Below are 26,018 nucleotides of genomic sequence, written 5' to 3' on the forward strand. Positions count from 1 at the left end.
AATGATTGAAGATTCAAATTCACACCTTAGAATAATCCTCCCGTTGCTAAACAGAGCATAGATTGAGCCAATGTTAGAATAGGGAAAACCAGTTAGGACACTATTGGAATGGTCCAGAGGAGAGATGATGATGACTTGGGTAAGAATGTTGGCATTGGAGATGAAAAGAAGTAGAGGCATTTGAAAAAAGGTGAGCAAAATAGAAAGAATTTATTAACAGAATGGACATGAGGCTGAAGGAAAAGAAGGTAGGTAATAAAAAGGATTCTTGGGTTTAAGGCTCCAGTATCTATATGGATAGCAGAACCATTTGCTTGGAATGCTAGGAGGGGGGAACTCACTGATATGTGTGAAAGGTAAAATCTAGAGTCTATTTTTAAGCATTTCAAGTTAGAGACATTTGAGAGATATACCAGTGGCAAGGAACAATGATAGCTGGATACACAAGCCTGAAACATAGTGGAGAGTGTAGGGCTAGAATATAAATTTGGGAATCTTTAGCCTATAGATGGTATTTAAAGCCATGGGCCTGGATGAGCTCATTTAGGGACCTAGAGTGAGAAAAATAGTATGAAGGTTTAGCCCTGGGAAAAGTAACCTACAAAGGAGGCTGAGAAAGAGTGGCTAGAAAGAGAAAGCGGGAAACTAGGGTATTGGATGTCATAGAAACCAAGAGAGGTGGTTTAGAAAGAGGGAATTCAGAAATAAAGAATTGATCTAAACGACCTTAAAGCTCTTTCATACCTGGATGTCTATGATTTTATGAACATCTCAAATCACTTCTAGATTGGAAATTCTGTGACTCAACTGCATCTTTGGAAAAACAAACTTCCTGATGAATCATTGGGTATCTCCAAAGACTATAAAAATTAATTCTTGGCAATGAGGAATTTTGTATCTTGTCCTTAAAGTGAACACAGGTAACATCAAGTCTAAAACAAAAATAAGGATCCTTGGAGAGAAGCTTAGGCAACAGTACAAGTGGAAAAATATAAGTGGGGTTATCTGCTCTCTTTCCAGTAGGGCTCATTTAGTCACAGTAGACCAGAGGTTGGGCACAGATGACAACTCCAGTCTTTAGACAGGGACCTGTGTGAGCCCAGTCCTTGTTTTCTGCCCCTGAGGGCACTCTCCAAACCTCTACTCCACGTGTAGGGTTGACCTGTTGCCTTGAGGCGCCCCAAGATTTGTGCCCACAGGTCCTCCGAGGGCTGGGCCCTGGTCTGGGGGGGCAGCCTGACAACTGGTCTGCTCCCACTGGCTGGTGTGATTTCATGTGAGATGGGGTCACCAGAACGGCACGGACACACTGAATTGGGTGACTCTCATCAGACACCGGGCACTGGGCTGCTGCTGATCCATGCCAACACTGTGACCTGAGCTGCATGTGTGTGCCTTACCCATCTGTGTCCAACCACAGTTCATCTCTGATTTCTAGCTCTCAAAGGTATGGGACAGTGGCAGGCATCCTTTACCCTGCACACCCCCTTGCTACTGGGAGCTTTCATCCCACGCCCCCATCAGGCTTCACATCACACATGAGTTCTCCAGGGCTGACTGTGCATAACTCCTTTGAGGGCTTTTAAGATTGTTGCTTTGCAATGACAGCAGGCTCTTCCAACCAACGTCCTCTCTTGTCTCCAAATGATATAGTGATAGTATACTTTCCCAGGTCAGTCTTCAGCTATGCCTAAGGAATGAGCATTTCTGGTGTTACTGGGACTGTTTTTCTTGCTCCATTCATGTCTCCTTACCTCTCTTCCCTTTTAACGGTTGTGTGTTTGAAAGCAGGACTGTAGACAACACGAAAATGATCATATTCTAAAAATGCAGTGGTTATAGCCTAAAGAATTCAAGAGAAAAGGTGATTTGAAGATATGTTGTTATACATTAATACTATAAAAATCCAAACAGAAAATTTAATATAATCAGAAACTGGATTAGCATTCATATTTTCATGTATATAAAGCTTGGAGAGGCTTGCATTTTTCGGTAGACACTATCTGAGAGAGTATGCATAGGTGCCACAATTTATGTTTGCAGCGTCATGAGTAATGATGCAACCAGCATTAAATAAACGGTATTAGAGGACTGCAGAGGCACAAACAGCGGGCAAAAACCCCAAATCCAAAGCCATATTGTTTCAATACAAACAAGTTTCAGAGAGCTCTGACATTGTCAGCAATTGTTATTCCTATTGTGTTGCTGCCTTTTTCTCATTGTGAGAGATACAATATTAGCCTAGACATGATAAATAGATGTTTCCTTGCACCTCAACAGGAATAATTGGTGCCTGGACTCTATGAAGAGTCTTTATGTGCCTTCTTAATACAACAAACAAATCCTCTATTGATGAGCTTAAATCTTCACTGATTTAGAATACTAGCACTTCACAAGGCTTTTGAAATACATTTTAAGATCAAATTGTTTAGATAGACAAGAGCCCTGAAAAAAATATCTTTCCAAGTTTCTGTACACCAGGGGTGGCTGTGGTGATTGATGATCTTGAAAATGCAATCTCAATGGATGGTGGTATTAAATACTTCACTGGAATAAGTGCAAGAGGGAGCGAAAAAAGATAAATTGGAGATAATGAATATAGATAAGTTTGCAAAAGTTTTTTTTTTTTTTCAAATAAGAGCAAAGAAATGAGCAAATGCCATTATCAACCGATTGGTTCTTAGTACCAGAAGTTGGAAGGGTGTGTGGGTCAAGAGCAAATTTTTTAGTAAAGATGTATGCTAATAGAAGGGCTTTCCAGGTGGTGCTAATGGTAATGAACCTGCCTGCCAATGCAGGAGACATGAGACACGGGTTTGATCCCTGCGTTGGGAAGATCCCCTGGAGGAGGACATGGCAACCCACTCCAGTATTCTTGCCTGGAGAATCCCATGGACAGAGGAGTCTGGTGGGTTACAGTCCATAGGGTCACAAAGAGTTGAACACGACTGAAGCGACTTAGCACGCACTTACTAACAGGAATGGTTCAGCAGAAGGAGGAAAAGTAGATGCTGTAAGAGAGGGAAAGAAAGAGACTGAGAGGAAGAGAGAGAAGAGATGCCACAGTGACTTCCTTGAGAAAGCAAGAAGGGTTGGAAACCTAATGGACAAAGGTGGAGGGAATGGCCTTGGAGAGAAGCACTGACATTTCAGTCTAGTAGCAGCTGGGAAGGCAGAGTACCTGGCTGTAGGTACTGTTTGGTGAGCAGGTGTGGAGATGAGAGTGGGCAGAAGCTCCAATCTCAATGCTTCTATTTTCTCTATGAAATAGCAACCAAGGTCATCAGCAGAGAGAGCCAAGAGATTGTGAAGGGGTGATATGTTTGAGGAGTAAAAAGAAGGTGTCAAATACTCATCTGGTGAGTAGGCAAGTGAGCAGAATGTGGTGGGATTGCTACCTGCTCTGATTTTCACTTGAGACTGACCATAAGACTTGTAAGACCGGTCAGTTTGTTTTTCATTATTAATGTTTTGCTGTTCTCTCAATCTGCATACAGCTGCATCAGTGTCAGTGCAGAATAGACATAAGATTGGATTTAACTCGGGTTGATGTGTCATGTACAGGTGTGAGAACTGAATCATAAAGAAGACTGAGTGCCCAAGAATTGATGCTTTTAAACTGGAGAAGTGGTGCTGGAGAAGACTCTTGAGAGTCCCTTGGACAGCAAGGAGATCAAACCAGTCAATCCTAAAGGAAATCAGTCCTGAATATTCATTGGAGGGACTGATGCTGAAAATGAAGCTCCACTACTTTGGTCACCTGATGCAAAGAAGTGACTCATAGGAAAAGACCCTGATGCTGGGAAAGACTGAAGGCAGGAGGAGAAGGGGAGGACAGAGGATCAGATGGTTGGATGGCATCACTGACTCGATGGATATGAGTTTGAGCAAGCTCTGGGAGTTGGTGATGGACAGGGAGGCCTGGCATGCTGCAGTACATGGGGTCACCAAGAGTTGGACATGACTGAGCGACTGAACTGATTGAACTGGTGTGCCATTATCAACCGATCGCTTCTTAGTACCAGATCCACCTTCATTGCTTGCTGGCTAGGTCGGAAGCTTTCTCTTCAGCCACATGATTATGATTTTATGCTATATCAGTAGCGCACATTGGAGGACAAAAGGGGGCATTTCTTGGTCCCAGTGTGCCTTTTTGAGAACAGGTTATTGTAGTGCACAGAGGCCAGCAGTGTGCAGCACCTCTCCTTAGGCATGTTTCCGAAGCACCCCAGAAGGTGAATTCCCATGAGTCCAGCCACGGGGCACTTAAGTGACTTTGCTGCTCCGGGAGTCACGGCTGCGCCCTCCGCAACAAGACCTTGATCCCAGCTCTGGCGGGATGGGATGCTCTTTCGTGTTCATTTCATCCTTGGGTTTTCTTCCTCAGCGTGGGAGCATACATGCAATTCCTCTGTTCTTTACAGTTCTCTTTGCACCTTAATAGTCAATCCCCTATTATAGTTATGAATTTTTAAACTTCACTGTTCAAATTCTGTGTGGTTTCTTTCTCCTTATTGGACTCTGATACAGATGAGGTTTTATCACAGAAAGAGGGAAGAATTGTTAAAATATTGTCCACCACTTTTCCCTCCCACATTTTTATTGCTTCTATTTTAGTCTCCTCCAGTAGCATATAAACTTGTTCAAGTTTCTCCCATATATTTCTATTATTGCTGCATTTACTTTTACAATCAAGTTTCTCAGAGGAGGCAAGATGGCGCGTGAGAGTCATAAGGCACAGTAAGACAGATCCCCAGACCCCAGAAGATGTGAGACTTGTGCAGTAAGACTCGACAGGCGCCTAGAACTCGCTGCAGTGCCCAGACGCGTAAGGGGCGGAGTCACGCGTCCCTAGAGGGCGTGGCTTCCAGCGCGCGCGGGAAAGGGGCCGGCGCCGCCTGCGCGCACACAGTTGGCGGCCGCGCGCAGGACGCTCGGGGCCGGGATGGCGGCGGTGGCGCCTGGAAGCGGGGCTTCCCGGGAGGAGGAGGGTACCGGTGGGGACGCAGCCACTCCGCAGCCCCCAGCCCCGACGAGTGCGCCCGGAGCTCGTCTCTCGAGGCTGCCTCTGGCTCGAGTGAAGGCCTTGGTGAAGGCGGACCCCGACGTGACTCTCGCGGGACAGGAAGCCATCTTCATTCTGGCACGCGCCGCGGTGCGTCTGGGGCACAATGGGGCGGGGATGGGGGGCCGCGGTGCGTGGCGACGGGCGGGGCTCGGGGCTCTTCCGAAGGGCGGGGCTTAGCGATCCTTTGGTCGAGGTTTGGGGAGCGGCGGGAGCGTAGGGCCGGGTGTTCTGAGGGCGGGGAGGTGAGAAAGGTGCTAGGGCGGATTCTGAAATGGTGAGTCTAGGAAGGGAAGACATAGAGATACAGTAGTTGTACTGGTTTGCTAACACACCTACCTCTTCATGAGGGCCTGGACGCGACTTTATAACTTGCCCCTCTAGTCTGACAGAACTTGTGGGAGTCTCAAGTGAGTGAGTGGGGTGGATGTACAAGTGAGGGAGGGGCGGATGCATCTTGAGCATTTGCGGGAGGGGGAAGGGGAGTAGACCTTCTTGAAGTCCGGGAAAACCTTCAGCTTCCCTGAGAACCTCCCTTTTACACTCCCCCCCACCCCCCAAAGAAGCACGCACAAGAATTGTACTGGAACTCATGGATACAGTTCTCTTTGTTTTTCGTTTTTTTTTGTTTTGTTTTGTTTTCAAGTTTTCGTTTGTTTATTATAACTTTCTTAGTTTTTTTCCTGCTTATTTTCTTCACAGGAACTGTTTGTGGAAACCATTGCAAAAGATGCCTACTGTTGTGCTCAACAAGGGAAGCGGAAAACTCTTCAGAGGAGAGATTTGGGTAGAGTGTCACTGCGGTATCTTGGATCTGGAGGCAGACAAGGGAGGGCTGGACTGGGCTGGGCCCGTCAAGGCTTTCCTTATGTCTGTTGAGATGGCATCACTATAGGATGTGAGGTGCCCCAAGTCTCTTCCTCTGATGTTTTTTGTCGGGCTGCCACAGTGCCAGAAAACCCTGCTTTTTTAATCTGTATGCTTTGGGTGGCTGGAGAGGTGCTGGGGCAGAGAAACACAAGAGTCTAGGTGTTGCCAAACCTGACTTATATAGATCCCTTTATACCTTCTGCCACGTTGTACCTGGCATGACGTTTTTTTTCATGTAATTGTTTGATTTTTTACTCTGCCTTGTAGCTAGTAACACTAGAGCATGTGTAAACTCATCTACCTTAATCTCACTTGCCCTGCTATGTAGCCAAACTCTTCTCTGATAACTTTCAGAGCAAGACGTTTTCCTTTGTCAACAGTATTTACCCACGCTTTTCTTATTTTCTTACTCTTTTTTTTTTTTTTTTAAATTTTAGTTCCCTGACTGGGGATTGAACCCTTACCCCTTGCATTGGGGCCCAGAGTCTTAATTAACTGGATGGCCAGGGAAGTCCCTTTTCTTACTCTTGTAAAGAGACCGCTGATGTGTAGGATTTGGTGGTGGAGTAGATTCGAATTTCAAGAGAGCAAGGGGCAAATTTTTTGAATTCCCTCACTGCATAAAGCCTCATGCTGGTCATTGTGTGGGATGTGCTTTTGTAAGAGATTGATGCCCAAGTGACCAAAGTTACTCAGATGTCCCTTTACCTTGTGTTTCAGATAATGCAATAGAAGCTGTGGATGAATTTGCTTTTCTGGAAGGTGAGTTCTCTATTAGTAGGTAATCATTTCCATCTGTCTTTCCTGTGCTAATGATCTGAGTTCAAAACCTTATAAAACGAATGGCCTGGTTCTTCTTTTCTTCATGTAGGAATAATTTTTCTCCCTGTTTACTATCTAAGATAGGAAAAACAAATTCTAATTCAAATTCCCTTGAATAATTAGAACTTCTGCTGAAAACTGCTTAACCATAGAAAATGTGAGGAACTGTGAAGAACCCAGTGGAGTTAGGTAGATTCAGAAGTTTGATTCTTACTTTGATTGCCCTCCTTAGATATAAATCTTACCCCTCATCATAATGCTGGCAATCAGAAATGATTGCCAACATTTAAAGGGTTGTTTCTTGTTCTTGTTTCTTCTTCAGCAGTCTGTGTAAAGTAATTATTTTGTTGCTGTGAGATACTCTTCTGGCCTGTGTTACTTTTTCCTTAGAAATTTCAGGTTAACTCCTGTTTTCTGACTAAATCTCATCATAGAGATAGAAAATATTTGCAATTCCTCATTTTAGCTAGCTTTTTTCAGAGCTCTCACTCCTACTAAATTCCTAAATCTTATCAGCTTACTGTTTCCTACATGGAATCTGACTGAAGAGCTCTGTGAAAGCTATACCTTCCCGCCTTCACCATGCCAGGATGTTCTATCTCCCTGAAGCCTTGATCACTTTCAGAAATCTTTTTTTGAATTATTTCAGGGTTTTTTTTTTTTTTTTTTTTTACACTCCTCTGTTCTGCAACTGTAATCAGCCTGGTCTCTGGCCTTTCGGTTGTTGTTGTTACTCAGTCACTAAGTCATGTCTAACTCTTTGCCACCCCACGTACTATAGCATGTCAGGCTCCTCTGTCCTCCGCTTCTAGAGTTTGCTCAAATTCATGTCCATTGAGTTGGTGATGCCATCTAACCATCTCATCCTCTGTCGCCCCCTTCTCCTGTTGCCTTCAATCTTTCCAGCCTCAGAATCTTTTCCAGTGATTTGGCTCTTCATTTCAGATGGCCGGAGTATTGGAGCTTCAGCATTAGTGCTTCCAATGAGTATTCAGGGTTGATTTTCTTTAAGATTGACTTGTTTGATCTCCTTGCTGTCCAAGGGACTCTCAAGAGTCTTCTCCAGCACCGCAATTTGAATGCATCAATTCATCGGTACTCAGCCTTCTTTATGGCCCAACTCTCACATCTGTACATGACTACTGGAAACACTGTAGCTTTGACTGTATGGATATACTATTTTAAATGTCTTTTAAGATACATTCCTTTGGCTAGCTTTAAGCCTAGATTATTGAGTATTCTCTTAATTTGTAGATCTTTTTTTAAGCCTCTCTGCATACTCGTCTATCTTAAAAATAAGTTGTTGGCTGTCTACCTGAGGTCGGCATCTGCCTGTGATTGACATCCTGTCAGTTCCTCAATCAGAAATGTTTGGAGCCTAACTAGCTGTTTGTTTTTATTTTTAAATATGGAACGCTTCATGAATTTGTGTGTTGTCCTTGCTCAGAGGCCATGCTCATCTTCCCTGTATTGTTAAATTTTAGTAAATGTGCTGCTGAAGTGAGCACTTCTGTTTATTTTTAATTACCATCGTTTCAAAGAGTTGAGCAATTTATTTAAATTTCTGTCTTAAAGACATAAGAGTACCAACCTGTGGTGCCAGGATGATAAATTGGAGGGTACTAGGAATAGAAGTGTAGAGAACTTACGAAGTCTTCCACTTTAGCCTATACCATGCATAATTCTTGGCTTGGATTTTTGATAAATGACCGTTTAATAAGTGGTGGATGTGTTCATTTTCATCTTTGGATTCAGTAATCTCAGTAATTCCTTTGTCATTTTAGCCCCCTAGGATTTAGTCAGTATTATATTATTTTGTACTTGGTAAAGTAAATGTTCTTACGTCCTTAGATGTGTATGTTCTAAGTGGAATTATTTTTTTTAATTGAGTCAGTATATATCCATGATTGAAAGTCAGATAGTTACCTTGTGACTTACAATGCAATGCAACTGCTGCCCCTCATCTTGTCATTAGTTGTTTTTAGCTTTTCAGATGGTTTCTTATATTTTTGAATAGTATGCTTTGTTGTTGGTTTATCAACTCTAGATGTTGTCTTTTGACTTCCAGCGATGATAAATGAAGTTTTGGTTAACCTATACTACCCCATCAATCCTTTCCCTCTTTTTTGTTTTTGGTAGTTTTATCATTATTATTAGTTCCTCTGTTACCTTTACAATTTATGTAGCATACTAAAATATGTATTTTTTGTTGACAACTCACTTTGTAAGGTAGGACTATTGGTGCACTTGTTCCTTCCTTTCCCATTATTAGCTTACTTCTAGCTCTGACTTTGTGTCAAGGCTGAAAACATGCCTCCTTATCATAATTAAATCTTCCATGCTTAATAGGTTGAGTTTAGAAGTTGAAAAATAGTATTATGAACAGTCTTCCTCTAACCTCTCTGTCCTTAAATCTCTTACATAGGTCCCTCCTTTCAGGCAACTGTTTTTCATCTCTTTTGTAATCTTCTGGGTATTTTATGCAAATATGTTATATGTGTGTGTATGTATTTTCTCAGAACCTTCCCTTATGAAAGAATGTAGCGTAGAATATGTATCTTTTGCTTTGTGGATTCTGTCACACATCCTGTATACCTGATTCACATTTCTACCAGGAGTGTATGACAGTTCCCATTGCTCCTCATTCTCGCCAATACTTGGTATTATCAGAGTTTTATTTTTGCAAGTTTGGTAGGAACAACATTGGTGGGACTTTTTATCATGGAAGAGTGTTGGATTTTGTTAAATACTTTTCTTGCATCTATTAAAATGATCATGTGGTTTTTAATCTTTTCTTTTGTTAATGTGAATATTGAACTGTCCTTGGATCCCTGGAATAGAGTCCACTTGATTGTGGCATATGATTCTTTTTAATATATTGTTGGATTTGGTTTGCTAATATTTTTTGAGAATGTTTGTGTTGATATTCATCAGTGGTATTGGGTTGTAATTTTTTTTTTTAGTGTATCTCATTTTGATATCAGGGTAATAATGGTGGTCTTACTGTAGAATGAACTCGGGAGTGTTTCCTTCTCGAGTTTCTTGGAATAGTTTGAGGATAGGTATTAGCTCTTGCTTGTATGTTTGGTAGAATTTCTCTGAAGCTGTCTGGTCCTGGACTTTTCTTTGCTACATATTTTTTGACTACTGGTTCAGTTTTACTACTGGTGGTCCAGTTATTCAGATTATCTTTTCTTCCTCATTCAGTCTTGGAATGTTGTCTGTTAGTAGAAATGTATCCTTGTTAAAATTTTCACTGTTCATTTATTCTTTTCCCTAGTTCAGTTAGCATTCTTATTACTAATACTTTGAACTCTTTATCTGGTAAATTATTTTTGTTTCATTAGTTGTTCTTTCAGGGTTTTTTTCCTTGTTCTTTCATTTTAAAGAAATTCATTTTGCTTAAGATTTCTCTGTCTCTGTGAAATTAGGTGAAACAATCACCCATCCTGGTCTTGAAGGGGAGTGCTTATTTGGGAGCATCGCTAAGGTCTGTGTGTGATCAGTGACTTTGATGGGAGAGTTGGATTTTAAGTGAACACAAGTCACATCTTACCTCAGCTGGCAGCTATCACCTTAGTAGAAGGTCGGGCTGGACATGGAGGGGCCAGACCCAACGGGAGGTGTGACCTGGGTCTTCTTCACTCATCAGTTGCCAACACTACCCTATCATGAGTGATGTCAGGTCCCAAATTGCTGGAGCAGAAGCCCTTAGAGGAAGGTCCAGCCTGGCTCTGTTCATGTTGAGTGCGTGTTCTTTCTTCCTCCAGGCATCAGCACTGTTGCTCCAAAGGAGTGCAGTGCTGGAACCAGAAGGGCTAAATTGGGCACCTGTGGAGGCTGGGGGCTGTGCTTGGATGGTCCTGGCATCAGTTGGAGCTATAGGCTGCTTGTGAGCTCCGGCTGCTGTGAACCCTGGAAATGGGTGGCGTTTCCTTGTTTGGATGCTGTGCTAGGCTTGAGCCTGCCCTGGCCTCTGCACTTGTGCACGTTCCTCAGCAATGGCAGCCTTTGCCCTAGTGGAGAGCTGTCCTGTGGGGCAAGAGGACCAGAGTGGGGGCTTGACACGGACTGGGGTGCTTGCAGGGGTGGCCCCAGCACCAGTCAGAACTCCAGATGGCTCCTGATTGGGCACCCTGTGACCACCAGTAATGGGCTCCCTTGTTCTGTTCAGATGCCCTGCCAGATCCAAGCTGGCTGTGTCCCCCACGGCTGTGAGTTGTCTTCAGCTGTGGCAGCCTTTGCCCTAGCGTGGAACCGCACCGTGGAGCAGCCGGGGCTGGAGGAGGCACTTGACGTGGGCTGGGGCACGCACTGGGTAGTCACGGCTTCAATCTGCTGCTTCTGCCTTGTTTTGGGAGTAAGCACGTGTGTGTGTACATTCGTCGTGAGTGGAGTCTAGGTTTTTTTACAACTACACTGTCAGTCCCCCTGGATTTCAAACCAGCTAAGAAGGACTCATCCTTCCTGTGTTAGACCCCAGAGCTGGGGTGCGCTTGTTGTGATTCAAACTGCTCAGTACCCAGGGAGAAGCTCCAAACCGTGTGATCTGCCTTATCATCTGTATCTACTCCTGGGGTACAGGTCCTGACCTGACCTCTTCCCTTCCCTTCCTAACTCTGTGGGGATCTTTCTTACAGTTTTGGTTGTACAGGGGTTTTTCTGCCAATCTCCAGTTAGTTTTCAGGGAGAATTTCTCTACATGCAGATATATTTTTGGTGTGTATTATGTGAATTGTTTAAAAAAAAAGTGGGCTTATAGTCTTTGTCTTTAAGTGTAGCATTTAATTTAATGTAATTAATGATATATATGGATTAAATGTACCATCTTAATTTGTGCTTTCCTTATTTTATGTTTTTTCTATTTTTTGCCTTTTAAGTATAATTTATTCAGCATTCTCCCTATCATTTTGGGAGTTACAATCTCTTTTTTGTTATTCTACTAGTTACTACATGCATCCTTAATTTATCAGAGCGTAATGTTAATACTTTTCCCTTTATCCTCAAAAAATAGGATCTTAGAATCCATTAGCTCAATGTACAAGTCCCACATCCCACACTCATGCCGTTATTGTCACCTATTTTGTCTTTGTCACATCACATAAGGCATTATTGCTATGTTATACAGGCAATCATACATGAATTTACCCATATATTTATACTGTCTTTGCTCATTTTTCCTGTTAAATTTCTGCTCCTCCATTTGTGATCATTTTCTTTCCAAAATAAATCATAAAGGGTGTGGTGGTAGCAAACTCTGTTTTTCTTTTTTGTATTTTGGGGGGTCTAAAAGTACCTTTTTAAAAGTTTTTTTTTTTTCCTACCTGCTCTGGCTCACTGATTTACTTTCTTTACTGAAAGATATTTTGCTGAATATAGAATTTTAGGTGGAACTTTGTTTTAGCATGTTGAAGTGATCATTCTTCCATTTTGGGGCTTGTATTATTTCTTTTGAAGCTAATTACCCCCCATTTTTCTGGTTTTGAAGATTTTCTCTATCTTTGATTTTTCTGTAGTTTCACTCTGATGTATCCAGGAATAATTTCCTGAGTTTGCTTAGGCTTTTTAAATCTATGGATTGAGGTCTTTCATCTCTCCTGGAGAAGGCTCTTCCTCTCTCCTTTCTCTTGTTCTTTCTGCTTTCTCTCTGGGATTCGCATTAAGCATATGCTAAAAGTTAACCATAATTTTGCCTTTCCATGATGTATTCTGTGTAATTTTCCTGACTTTACAGTTTATAATTCTCTCTTCTGTGGTCTTGACTTGTCTCCTTTAAACTTTTTCTCTTGAGTTACTAGTTTCAGTTCTTGATTTTGTAGTTTTTAGTTTTTGTGAATTCCATTTCATTACTTTTCAAATCGCTTTTGTCATTTTTTATTTGTATTTGCTACAGATGTTTTGAAGCTTGTCTTTCATTTCCTTACCCATAGTATGTGCACTTGTTTATCGTCTATGTCCAATCTAATATTCAAAGCCTTTTAAGGCTGGTTTACTTACTTTTCTGTTTTTATTGTTTCTGTTGGTACTGTATCATGGTCTTTTTTTCCCTATATGCCTAGTTATCTTGGTGTATTTGGTCATAGTATTTGAAAAAGTTATTTGTTGGATAATCACTTGAGGCCTTTATAATGAGACCTTTCTCCAGAGATTTTTATTTGCTTCTGCAAGGCACCTAGAGGCAGGTATCGGTGCAGGACCTTTTTCTTGAATCCACGACTTGAGGATTTTTTGATCACTCTGTTGATATAATCTGTGATGTCAGGTCTGTGAGGGGACTGATTTAATTCTAGTTCAGCCTTACTCTGAGGGTGCAGTCTTTTGGGAATCCAGCTTTTAAAGGGGATTTAAAGAGGGGGGCAACCTTTATCCCTTCCACTTGGAAAGGATATCAACCTTTCCACTTGGGCACATTCTCATATTTGACTCTTCATTTCCTTGGTCAGATCACAACACAATTTCTCAACTCTCTTTTGGATTGGCAGATTCTCCTGAGGTAAAAGCAGTTTTGGAGGCTAGGTTTTCTTTGTGTTCTTGCCTTCTCTAGGTTTTGGATTTGCCTTTTCAGGAGGCCTGTTTAATGCCTGAAGGATTTTCTTTTTAAAACTATTATAAATCAGCTGTATCAGTTTGATCTCAGCAGGAACTTCCCATTATCAAAAGCAGAGGCTATTAAAAAATTTGAGGTATTCCTTCTTTGTTTTGTTGTCCTTACATGTTCTTTCCCCGAGTTATTCTTTTTACTTTCCTTTTACTAGATAGGCGTTCTTCAAATGCCTTGTAATTTTTATTCTATTTTAGCATGTGGGAATAAGAAGGCTCTTTGGATCTTGTGTATGTATCTGTATGGAGGGTGGTTTTTGCCTTGCAATTTTATATTAGTGTGGGTAGAGGTGGAACCATATGTTATGTTGGGGGCCTCCAGAGGCCAGAATTGCAGAAAACTTGACTGTGGGAAGCTAGAATTTTCAGAAGCTACACTAGTTCCCCAGATAATTCATTTAGTTCTTTAGAAGAGAGCCTGCTGATTTTGTTTATCATCTTTTTCAAAAGATTATAAACTCTACTTAGAGAACTTACTTATTTTGTATCACTCACCCCTTGTGTAGTCTCCACAGATGCTCATTAAGTAACACAACTTCTTAGCCCTTTTCCCACCACTAATTTGAATTGTCTAGACTCAACTGCCCACCCTCATAATGACATGTTTTTTCCCTAAGGTTTTTTGGATGGGCATTTCTCATAATTAATATTTTTGTCTTAGAAGAACTGCTAGTACCAAATCATCTTTCACTTTGCCCATTTTGCTACATTCATCCAGTTCTTGAAGCACCTTGCTTTAAACATTGCTCTTTGTGTTTTTAGGTACTTTGGATTGATTGCTGAGCTGGGCAGTTTTGTGAGCCTGTACCTGCATCCTTCAGCTAGACCCTCTGCAGGCCTCAGCTTTGAAGAAGAGTCTTTGAAATGTTGAACTTACACATTTTTTTCTGTTCTACGTTCACCTAAACCTGAATAAGCCTGTTAGCTTTAATCTACAAGGTCTTCCACTACTTGGGTCTTCCATTTCTGGCCTGGATGCAGCTGCTTGTGGTAGAAATATAGAAAGTGGTTTGTGTAGGTTGGTTAGTAAAGGATAAGGACCAAATAAAGGTTTCTGATCAACTTTAGCCTTGTGTGTTTTATAAACTTGTCTGTGCTCTTGCCTCATGACTGGAGAGCCACCATGTCTAGCCATAGATCTTTCTGATCTTCCCTGATAGCCATTATAAACCTCAGTCTTTCATTTATTTGTTCATTTTCTTTTTTTCTTCTTTTCTTTTTTTTTTAGCACATTAGCAAAATGTGACTCCAGAATTTACGGGATGTCACTTAAGGTCTTCAGAGGTCAAATAAATGTGATCCTAGATATAAAATCAGTTAAAGTATTTTAATAGCTTTTGTTGTCGTTTAGTTGCTAAGGCATGTCCAACTCTAGCCCACCAGGCTCCTCTGTCCATGGGCTTTCCCAGGCAAGAATATTGGAATGGCTTGCCATTTCCTCCTCCAGGTGATCTTCCTGACCCAGGGACTGAACTTGTCTCCTGCATTGGCAGGTTCATTCTTTACTATCATTGAGCCACCAGATGCAGGCTGTAGTCCATGGAGTTGCAAGAGTCAAACATGACTTAGCGACTAAACAACCACCATACAATTTACCCATTTAAAGTGTACGTTTAAGTAGATTTTAGTTTATTCACAGATATACACAACTATTGCTATAGTTAATTTTAGAACATTGTTAAGGGAATTATAGGTGGTATTTTATGTCTGGCTTCTTTCACTTAAGATAATCTTTGTAATGCTTTATAGCATGCTTCAGTACCCATTCCTTTATTTTTAAAATTGTGGTAAAATATACAGAACATAAAATGTGTCATTTTAGTGATTTTTAAATATCTAATTCTGTGGTATTAAGTATATTCCTATTGTAATCACCATTATCCATCTCCAGAGCAATTTTTATCTTCCCTTACTGAAATTGAACTTACTAAAAAATATCCCCTATTCTTTCCTTCCCCAGGCCCTGGCTAAATTTTGTGTTTTGATGGAAGGTGTGGGTGTCATAGGAGGAAGGAGGCAGAGTACTTAGAAAGTAGTGGTTAAGAAAAGCAGCAGGAAGCTTTGAACAGTGGAGCTTAAGTATTTTTGGATCATGAACGAAAGGTACAAAGTCTAAATCTCCCTAGAAAATGTACAGATACTTAATCCTGTAATGTTACAGAAAAGCTGCCTAGGTAGTAGAGAGCTCTTATATACTCTTCAGCTAGTTCCCCATTTCTAACATCACATTGCCAGGTACATTTGTCAAAACTAAGAAACTGATGTATCACTATTGACTGAAGTCCAGGCTTTTTGGGTTTCTTTAATTAATGTTAATATCCATTAATATCCTCTTCCTATTCTAATACCCAATCCAGTAGATTGCATTTACTTGTCTTGTCTCCCCAGTCTCCTGGTCTATGACAATTTCTCAGTCTGTTCTCTCTTCATGACTGTGATAGCTTTCAGTAGCACTGGGGAGGTTATCCCATCAGGGGTTTGTCTGTTTTTGTTATGATTAGTTCCAGAGCTTTCATATAATTTCAGGCATTGCACAGGCCCCTGAGGCCCTTACATGGGCCTCCTATTTTATTACTGCAGCAGCTACTGCTGCTAAGACTCTTCAGTCGTGTCTAACTCTGTGCGACCCCTTAGACAGTAGCCCACCAGGCTCTGCCGTCCCTGGGATTCTCCAGGCAAAAGAGTACTGGAGTGGGTTGCCATTGCCTTCTCCGTTATTACTGCAGATAGGAATTTAAAAGGGAATGCAGGGCCCGGCTGTTCAAGCGGGAAATCCCTGCGGAGTTAGATCATTTTCTTACTTCTCCTGGGACCCCGACTCTGTGCCAGTCTATAGGTCGGCCTCGAACCCCTCTGCCTTGTGGGTCCTGGCCCAGGGACCCCCATCCCAGTGGCCTTCGTCCATTGCCCAGCACAGCCCAGCGGTCGGCGAGGCCTAGGCCTCCAAGTCATCCCAGGAGGCCACCTTCCCCTCCCCACCCGGCTGACGCCACCTCGAGCTCTCCTCCAAGCCTTCTCAATTGCATTCTGTGCAGCAGAGCCTATGAGTTGAAGATCATTGTGATAAATGTTTTCCAAAAACTTGTAGAGGATGGCTGTGAAAACACCGGGACCCCCGCTGTGCATGTACCAAGCAGATAAGTACCTGCAGATGAATATTCAACTCTTTATTACCTCAAAGGTGTGGCTTATAATCTTTTCCAAGGAAAGATGAAGAGTTGTTCAAGAAGACGTGCATTAAAGCAAGTGATAAAATTTTATTTAACGTTCATCTCACAATAAATTATGGAGAAGAAAAATGGAATGCAGGCCTTTTTTCAAGATAAACAGGTTGCAGCCCATTAACAGGACATGACATCAGTGTAGTATGTTGCCATCGTTATTAAAAGCACCAGTGTTCACCTGAGTGAAAGGTTAGTATTTTTGTTTCATTTATATGCGTGTATACTAGGTCATTGTGGAAAATCTGTATGGTGGGCACAGTTTTGGCCCCTGTGGCCTTTGCCCCTGGTGACATGCTTATGAGCGTGTTACATGGCAAGAAGGATGTTGCAGTTGTAATTAAGTTTACTAATCAGCAGACTTTAAAGTAGATTATCCTGAATTATCTGGCCAGCCAAATGCAATCACAAACTTTTAAAAACAGAGCTTTGTCCTGGCTGAGGGTAGAAGTTAGAGATGTGGCAGGAGAAGATGTCAGAAAGAGTGAAAGCGTTAAAAGTACGTGGTCTGTTGCTGCTGGCTTTGAAGGTGGAGAGCGTCATGAGCCAAGGAACGCGGCAGCCTTCAGAAGCCAAGAACAACCTCTGGCTGACAGCAGGGACATGACCTCAGTCCCACAACTGAGTTGAACTGAATTCTGCCAGTAACTTGCCTGGTCTTGGAAGTGGATAGTCCCTTAGAGCCTCCAGATAAAGCCCAGGCCAGCTGACACCTTCACTTTGGCCTGGTGAGACCCTGAACAGATAATCTGGTCACGGTGTGCCGAACTTCTAAACTGCAGAACTGTGAGATAATAAGTATTGGTTTAAGCTGCCAAATTTGTGGTAATGATGTATTTCTTACTAAGGATCAAGGTATAACAACTCTGGAAAATATTGCTGTAGTGGAAAGGATCCTAGACAGGTCAGGAGAGTTTGGTTCTCACCTCACTATTCTTACTACCTTAGATAAAACTATTAATTACTTCCCCTTCCTGAGTTTTCCCTCTTATCAGTTGAATGGGTTATCCTAAAGTTTCTTCCATATGACATATTTTTCTTTTATGAACTGCCTTTCTGTTTCAGCAAAATTTACCCCTTTTAGTGTATAGTTTTATGAGTTTTGATAAATGCATGTAATTACCATCTCAAGGATTAGAAAAGTTACATCACTACAAAAACTCCCTCATACTGTCTCTTAAGGTCCTCTCCCACCCAAACAGTGCTCCAGCTGCTGGCAACCACTGATCTGTTTATTGTCCCTGTAGTTTGCCTTCACAAATGGAATCATACAGTATGTAGATTTTGAGTCTGGCTTCCTTAATTTGGGCTTCCCTTGTGGCTCAGCTGGTAAAGAATCTGCCTGCAATGGGGGAGACCTGGGTTCAAGCCCTGAGTTGGGAAGAGCCCCTGGAGAAGGGAAAGGCTACATTCTAGTATTCTGGCCTGGAGAATTCCATGGACTGTATAGTCCATGGGGTCGCAAAGAGTCAGACATGGCTGAGTGACTTTCACTTTCAGAAATTTAGCATAATGCACTTGACATTTGTTTATTTTGCATTTATCAGTAGTTTTTTTTTTTTAATTTCTGTGTAGCATTTCATAGTATAGGATGTATATACCACATCTTGTTTGCGCTTCCCCTGTTGAGGGATATTTGCCAATTTTTGGTGATTATGAATAAAGGTTGCTGTAAGTATTTGCATGCAGATTTTTCATGTCTCTGAGGTAAATACATAGGAGTGGGAATGCTGGATCTTACTGTAAACATATGTTTACTTTCTGAAGAAACTGCTCAACTATTTTCTAAAGTGTGTGTGTGTCTGTGTGTGCTCAGTCACTTAGTCACGTCCGACTCTGTGGCTCCATGGTTTGTAGCCCTCCAAGCTCCACCATCCATGGAATTTTTCAGGCAAGGATACTGGAACTTGTTGCCATTTCCTACTCCAGGGAATTTTTCCAACCCAGGGATCGAGTCCATGTTTCCTGTGTCTATTGCACTGGCAGGCAGATTCTTTACCACTAGTACCACTTGGGAAGAAACTGCTCAACTGTTTTCCACAGTACCAGTACCACTGTGCATTTATCCCAGCCGTGTTTGAGAATTTCAGTTGTTCTGCATCCTTGGGTTTCCCAGGTGGCACTAGTGGTAAAGAACCTGCCTGCCAATGCAGGAATTCTAACAGACAGGGTTTGATCCCTGGGTCGGGAAGATCCCCAGGAGAAGGAAATGGCAACCTACTCCAGTATTTGGACAGAGGAGCCTGCCAGGTTACAGTCCGTGGGGTTGCACAGAGTAGGACACGACTGAAGTGACTTATATGCACACGATCTTGTTAGCACTTGGGTTACTATAAACTCCTCTGTTAAAAACTGCTTTTGCTGTGTCTCATAGGTTTTGGATAGTTGTGTTTTTCTTTCCATTCTTCTCTAGGTATTTTTTATTTGCTCTTTGATTTCTTCAGTGATCCACTAGTTGTTTAGTAGCATACTGTTGGCTTCCCAGGTGGTGCTAGTGGTAAAGAACATGTTAGCCAATTTGGGAGACATAAGAAATGCAGGTTTGATCCCTTGGTTGGGAGGATCCTCTGGAGGAGCACACAGCAACCCATTCCAGTGTCCTTACCTGGAGAATCCCGTGGACAGAGGAGCCTGATGGGTTACAGTCCACGGGGTTTTATTTTTTTTAATTTAAAAAAATTTTTTTTTTTATTTTTCAGTGGGTTTTGTCATACATTGATATGAATCAGCCATAGAGTTACACGTATTCCCCATCCGGGTCCCCCATCCCACCTCCCTCTCCACCCGATTCCTCTGGGTAATGTACATGCTGTTCTTTCGAAACATCCCACCCTCACCTTCTCCCACAGAGTTCAAAAGTCTGTTCTGTACTTCTGCGTCTCTTCTTCTGCCCTGCATGGGCCATCGTTACCATCTTTCTAAATTCTGTATATATGTGTTAGTATACTGTAATGTTCTTTATCTTTCTGGCTTACTTCACTCTGTATAATGGGCTCCAGTTTTACTTATTTTAAATTTAAATAGTCATAGATGTCTAGTGGTTACTTTATTTGACAGAACAACTCTAGATCAAAGCTGGGTGGTCTCCAAGTCCAGTTCCTGTTCACGGGAAGGGAAAGAGAGTGTTAGTAGGATAAAGGGCTCATCTTTTAAGCTGGAGAGGACTCAGAAGGTGTATATATTACTTCAGTTCAAATCTCATTTATCCATTCTTTTTTTTTTTTTTAAATATTATTTTATTAGTTGGAGGCCAATCACTTCACAACATTTCAGTGGGTTTTGTCATACATTGACATGAATCAGCCATAGAGTTACACATATTCCCCATCCCGATCCCCCCTCCCACCTCCCTCTCCTCCCGACTCCTCAGGGTCCTCCCAGTGCACCAGGCCCGAGCACTTGACTCATGCATCCCACCTGGGCTGGTGATCTGTTTCACCATAGATAATATACATGCTGTTCTTTTGAAACATCCCACCCTCACGTTCTCCCCCAGAGTTCAAAAGTCTGTTCTGTACTTCTGTGTCTCTTTTTCTGTTTTGCATATAGGGTTATCGCTACCATCTATCTAAATTCCATATATATGTGTTAGTATGCTGTAATGTTCTTTATCTTTCTGGCTTACTTCACTCTGTATAATGGGCTCCAGTTTCATCCATCTCATTAGAACTGATTCAAATGAATTCTTTTTAACGGCTGAGTAATATTCCATGGTGTATATGTACCACAGCTTCCTTATCCATTCATCTGCTGATGGGCATCTAGGTTGCTTCCATGTCCTGGCGATTATAAACAGTGCTGCGATGAACATTGGGGTGCACGTGTCTCTTTCAGATCTGGATCATTTATCCATTCTTAAGTCAACTAGCCACATCTAGTTGTAAGGACAAAGAGGAAATTGTTTCTGCCTAGAGGGCCATGTGCAGCTCTATTGTTATGATCAAGTGATAGACAGACTTTGGTGGATATCTAGAAGTCTCAGCCATAGCATCTCATTTTTGTAATCTTAACTATAGGACTGTGGGCACATTAACATTTCTAAGTCTTGGTGATAATGAGTATCATCACTACTTCATAAGGTTATTGTGAGGGTCACGATGAGCTAAGCTATAAAGACCGCACTTTAATGCTACTTTAATGCTATAAAGTACCATGCTGGGCACACAGAATTGAATTAATATTGGGCGTTGCTTACTATAGCTTTTGTCAACTCCAGTAATGTTTACCGAGCACTGAAGCCCTTTCTATTTTGAATATGGCTCAGCATGCATGCATGCACCTATGATAATAAAGTTTTAAATAAGAATGAGGGCTCTGCCAAACCACATAAGGGAAACAGCATACATGGAGACATGTCTGCACATCAGACACCTGGCTTGGTTAATGAGAGTTTGCTTCTGAGAAAAATGTTCATTTTGATGTGCTGAGAGTGCCAGGTTTCTTAGCCTGAGACATACTCACTGAAATGATTAATGTTACTGGGAAGGACCTCTTTGGGGATGCTCAAGAGCTTTTACCCAAGAAAGACAGCATGTTTCTTTCTGTCCTTACTGCCAAATAGAGTCTAGTACAGTGAACAGAGAAAGATACGCTTTTAAAAAGATGACTCTGCCTGTCAGTTCACAGTGTTTTCTTGATGAACTGATAATTAGCACACCTCTATCTGTTGAAGAAGATAGAGACTGACCATTTACCTGCTGAATGAAGCAACTTGGGTTCCTTCTATATCCTGACAATTGTAAGCAGTGCTGCTATGAATGTTGGGGTGCATGTGTCTTTTTTTACTCAGTGATTATGTTTTTAAGAAGAGTTTAGTTTATATTTCATAGAAGACCTACTTTAAGATATGTACACATCACTAAAGGGAAAACCTCAAGGTAAACAATCATTTATTATCAATTTCTAGTGAATCTTTAAAAAGAACAGTATTACAGTCTGAGAAGGGTGGCTGGAGGATCCACTGCTGCAGGCAAGACTGGATTTTCTTCCTGACCTCACTCTCAGGCATGACCTGAGTCTCTAGCTGTCTTGAGCTCCAAGGAAGAGATGTTAGTGAAGTTCTTTTTGGTTGTAGCATTCAGGGTCAAATCAGGTGATATAAACTATACAGTGGGTTAAATAGAAGTTTAATATAAGAATTTCTAGCTATGCTATAGTAGTCATTATAAGGAAACTATAGAGTACCTTAAGATCAAGGAGGAGTACACAAAAAAGGGTAAACTTGGAAGGACTTCAGACCTCATTAAAGAGAATGCAATTCAGCCCAAAAGATAGTATAAAAGTTTGCTGCTTTGTCCAGTTCGAAGCAGGTCTGGAGCTGCTACCCTCTCAAATGCAGGTGTGGGAACAGGCAATCAGCAAGTGGCAGCACGGGTAAGCAGTGGGAGTCTGGAGACTGACGGGGCAGGAAGCTCTCAGAGCATGTGGACTGCATGGGGATCTACAGGAGGAGTAGCAGCTCCATGTGGATATAGATGCAGAACTCTTAATTACAGTATCAACAAATTTAATTTAGTCAGAAATTCAGAAGCAGCCGAACAAGATGATTTTGGCTTAGGATCTTTCCTGTAGTTGCAGTCGGGATGTTGGCAGGGGTTGCAGTTATCTGAGTCTTGACTGGAGCTGGAGGATCAACTTTCGAGATGGCTCACTCACATGGCTGTGGCAAGAGGCCTCAGTTCCTCACAGGATAGTGGTGGGAAAATTCACTTCCTTGCCACACGAGACTCTCCATAGGCTCTTGAGTGTCCTCTCAACATGGTGACTACCTCCCTCCATAAGAAGCAACCCAAGAGATTGCCCAAGCCACAGTCTCTTTTGTGACCTAATTTTAGAAGTGACACATCACTTTATTTATTCTATTAGTTAGAAGTGAGTCACTAAATCAATTTCATACACAAGGGGAGAAGAATAAGGCCCCACGTTATCAAAGGAGTACCAAAGAGTTTGTGAACATATTTTGAAATCCCCATAGGAATGATTTGTGAATTTTTCATTGGTCAAGGCAACCTCATGGACATTATCTGGTCTTGCATTATCTAGCAAGTACTGTACCTAAGATACAGCTATTATTATAATAGGTGTTTCAGTAGCAAGATGCCATGGTATCTCGGTGGTGGGAGATATCCCTGGTAGTGGGAGATGAAACAGGAAGGAGGAGATCGGATCTCCCTCATCAGGGTACCAAGTGGTGATGTCCTTCAGGGCTCTCTGGAGAACCTGCACTAACCTCATGTCGACACTGGCGTTTAAACACCTGCTGCTCTAAAGGCTTCTATGGCCATGGTTAGCCAGAGGAACGATGACAGTCAACAGATAGAGAACTCCAACCATTGCCAAGATGCAGTTAAGAAATGGGGAGGGGCATGGTTGAAGGAAATAATGGGAAAACAAGTAGTCCCTTAAGAAAATGGTTACAAAATATTGACAGTTATGGCTACATGCATGTTTATGAATGAATTATAAGCCAAATGACAAGAAAGTGTTTACAACATATATGTTAGAAAACAAGTTAGCTTTTATAATATCTTAATTTCTTCAGAAGCAAAAGATAATTATCCCCAATAGAAAAGCAGGCAAAGGATATGTTTGGGGAGGACTTAGAAGGGGGCACTTATATGGGATTGGGTCAACTGTAACCACTCAGAATAAGGAGCAGGGATTTTCAGAGATTTCCCTTGGTCAATATTCAGGACAGTACTTTAGCAGCTTGTGCATGCTCAGTTGCTCAGTCATATCCAACTCTTGGTGACTTTTAATTATTGTAGCCTGTCAGGCTCCTCTGTTCTTGGGATTCTCCAAAGCGGAATACTGGAATGGGTTGCCAAGGCCTCCTTCAGGGGATCTTCCTGACCCGGAGATCAAACCTGCGTCTCTTATGTCTCCTGCGTTGGCAGGCGGGTTCTTTACCACTAGTGCCACCTGGGAAGCAGCTTATAGCACCTAGCAGCTTGTAACACCTTACGTTTCCTTTTTATTGAGGAAATATGCTCTGTGACTTGAAACATTTGTAAGAATAGAATTTTAGAATTTTATTTTATATTTCCCCTATGAAATATTTGGCACTTATGAAATTGTTCCTTATCTGTGATATTTTATGATAAAAAAAGTGATATTGAAGAACCTTCAACTGTTCATGAATGAGGTACACGTTGCAAGGAGTCAGTAAGACCTGCAGTGGAGAAGATCTGTTCATGAGAGGGTATTCCAAGGATCAACACTTCCAAATGGAAGGGGACAGGAGAATCCTATTTTTTACATCCTTCCTTTATGCTCTTCTGACAGAGCTCCTCTTGTTTATCACACAGTTGTTAAGTGATAGAAAGAGGATAGACTTGGAGGGGGCTGTACTCTGAACAAAGGCACAACTATGTGAGTTTAAATAAAAGTAAACGTAACTCTGAGTGTCCATACTGCAGGATGAGAAGGAAATTTAACCTCGTCAATATTAGGGCTTTTTCTTCGTGCCTTCTTTGCCATGGAATGGCATAAAGGTTCCAAGGCTTTATAAGAATTCAAATACTTAAGGGGGTCTCCAGGTCTCTGGCTCCTATTGCGTGCTGCCTTCTCCCTCCCTCCCTCCTCTCCTACCTCCTTTCTTCCATCCTGTCTCTTTTTTCCTTTTTATGAGGAAGATAAATGGGTAAGGCAAAACTAATAAGAAACAGTAGAGCACTTCATGGTTGCTTTGAGGGTGTCTTTCATAGTCTACTCTTTGTAGAAAGCAGAGCTCAAGGGTAAAGTTCATGGCCTAACACTTTGTTTCAGAGTGCAAACCAGCGGTATGTTGGGGCTGACTTGTACTGTCTCACAAGAACTTTTGTTGTTTAGTCGCTTATTCATGTTTGACTCTTTTGCGACCCCATGGACTGTAGCCCACCAGGTTCCTCTGTCCATGGGATTTTCCAGGCAAGAAAGAATATTAGAGTGGGTTGCCATTTCCTTCTCCAGGGGATCTTCCCGACCCGGGGATCTTCCTGACCCAGGGATCAAACCTGTGGCTCCTGCCACATCTCCTGCATTGCAAGGCAGATTCTTTACCACTGAGCCACTGGGGACTCAGTCTCACAAGAGCTACTTGTTTAATTCTCAGGTATTTTTGTAAAATGCTGCCATAAATTAAACAGATGAGTGAAAATAAACCAATGAAAGAAATTATATGAAAAGCAAAAGTAACAAATACCCAAACATTACTTCTTGAGTATTTGAATTTATTTTCCTACCATCTTGAGGTTATTTGTGTTTCGAATGTGGTAGAAATAACAAGTAATAGTTTTTCCCATACATCTCTTTCCAACTCCACTTGCAGTAACAGTATGTTAGCAGCTTGAAAGCAGCCAGGGTGGGTGTATTTACACCACAGCCTTGTTGACTGAACAACTGAACAATAGGTGTGCCAAGTCGCCTCAGTCGTGTCCAACTCTTTGTGACCCTATGGATTGTAGCCCGCCAGGCTCCTCTGTCCATGGGATTCTCCAGGTAAGAGTACTGTGGTGGGTTGCCATTTCCTTCTCCAGAGGATCTTCCGGACCCAGGGATGGAAACTGTATCTCTTGTGTCTTCTACGTTGACAGGCCGGTTCTTTACCACTGGTGCTAGCTGGGAAGCCCTAGCAATAGGTAAATGATACAAATGAGGGCTTGACTTGTTATTCTTTGTAGTTTCACTTTCATCTTATTCATTCTAAATGAAAATGTCAGACAGTCTTACATTGGGACTATTCTAGGAGAGCCATTGTTGAACATTCACTAGCACACCACTGGGCAAACCCAGAGAACCAGGAGTGAGGAAAGCAGGGAGTGAAGCAGGGAAGGAGGCAACTCAGACCCAAGGAGGTGTAGGCATAGTCCCCAGATAATTGAAACAGGGTCTTCCATAGCTATTTGTATACCTATGTTCACTGCAGCAGCATTCACATATCCGAGAGATGGAAGTAACTACTGTCTATTGACTTGATGGGTAAAGAAACTATGATATATACATATGATGGGATATTATTCAGCCTTAAAAAGAGGAAATCCTATCCTATGCTGTAGTGTGCATGAACTGTAAGGACATTATGCTGAGTGAAATAAGTCTACCACTGTGAAAGGAAAATAAAAATGGATTCTGTATTGCTAAGAGAGCGCCCTAAAATGGAGCCAAGAGGCCATTGAGGAAGCGTGACTTACACACATCTCTGCCTGGATGGTAGATGACCTTTTAACCACTTATTGTCTTAATGTGGGCATCCAGATTATCCGCCAGAAACTCAAGATGCCTGTTGGATCCTTACCCTAAAATAAATTATGATTCCTTAAGGACAAATATTTCCTGACTTGCCTCAGAGTCGATCACAGTTCTCTTCAGAAAACTATTAATTACCTTGTGGCTTTTGTCTCTATAAGCCCCTGATTCTTTGTCTTCCTTGAAACACATGGTTTTACTGGAATCTGTGTCTC

General features: G+C 41.9%; 1 protein-coding gene and 1 non-coding gene across 2 annotated transcripts; one reads left to right on the forward strand and one right to left on the reverse strand.

Annotated features, from left to right (window-relative positions):
- Nucleotides 1-4,897: 4,897 nt before the first annotated feature.
- POLE4 (DNA polymerase epsilon 4, accessory subunit) lies at nt 4,898-14,424 on the forward strand. The gene is made up of 4 exons (XM_065927424.1): nt 4,898-5,155; nt 5,768-5,852; nt 6,656-6,697; nt 14,120-14,424. The coding sequence occupies exons 1-4, from the start codon at nt 4,946-4,948 to the stop codon at nt 14,131-14,133; spliced, it is 351 nt and encodes a 116-aa protein (XP_065783496.1). The 5' UTR covers nt 4,898-4,945; the 3' UTR covers nt 14,134-14,424.
- Nucleotides 8,160-8,265, reverse strand: LOC136165718 (U6 spliceosomal RNA). The gene has a single exon (XR_010662715.1). It is a non-coding gene; the product is annotated as a U6 spliceosomal RNA (small nuclear RNA).
- Nucleotides 14,425-26,018: the final 11,594 nt, after the last annotated feature.

Source organism: Muntiacus reevesi, chromosome 3 (assembly GCF_963930625.1).
Source record: "Muntiacus reevesi chromosome 3, mMunRee1.1, whole genome shotgun sequence".
In the NCBI taxonomy this organism is placed as follows: domain Eukaryota; kingdom Metazoa; phylum Chordata; class Mammalia; order Artiodactyla; family Cervidae; genus Muntiacus; species Muntiacus reevesi.

What these genes read in the sequence shown, in the direction of transcription:
- POLE4 (XM_065927424.1), top strand. Translation starts at nt 4,946, where the DNA reads ATGGCGGCGGTGGCGCCTGGAAGCGGGGCTTCCCGGGAGGAGGAGGGT. An exon ending in TCATTCTGGCACGCGCCGCG is followed by an intron (nt 5,156 to 5,767) that starts GTGCGTCTGGGG and finishes TTTTCTTCACAG; the next exon opens with GAACTGTTTGTGGAAACCAT. An exon ending in TCTTCAGAGGAGAGATTTGG is followed by an intron (nt 5,853 to 6,655) that starts GTAGAGTGTCAC and finishes CTTGTGTTTCAG; the next exon opens with ATAATGCAATAGAAGCTGTG.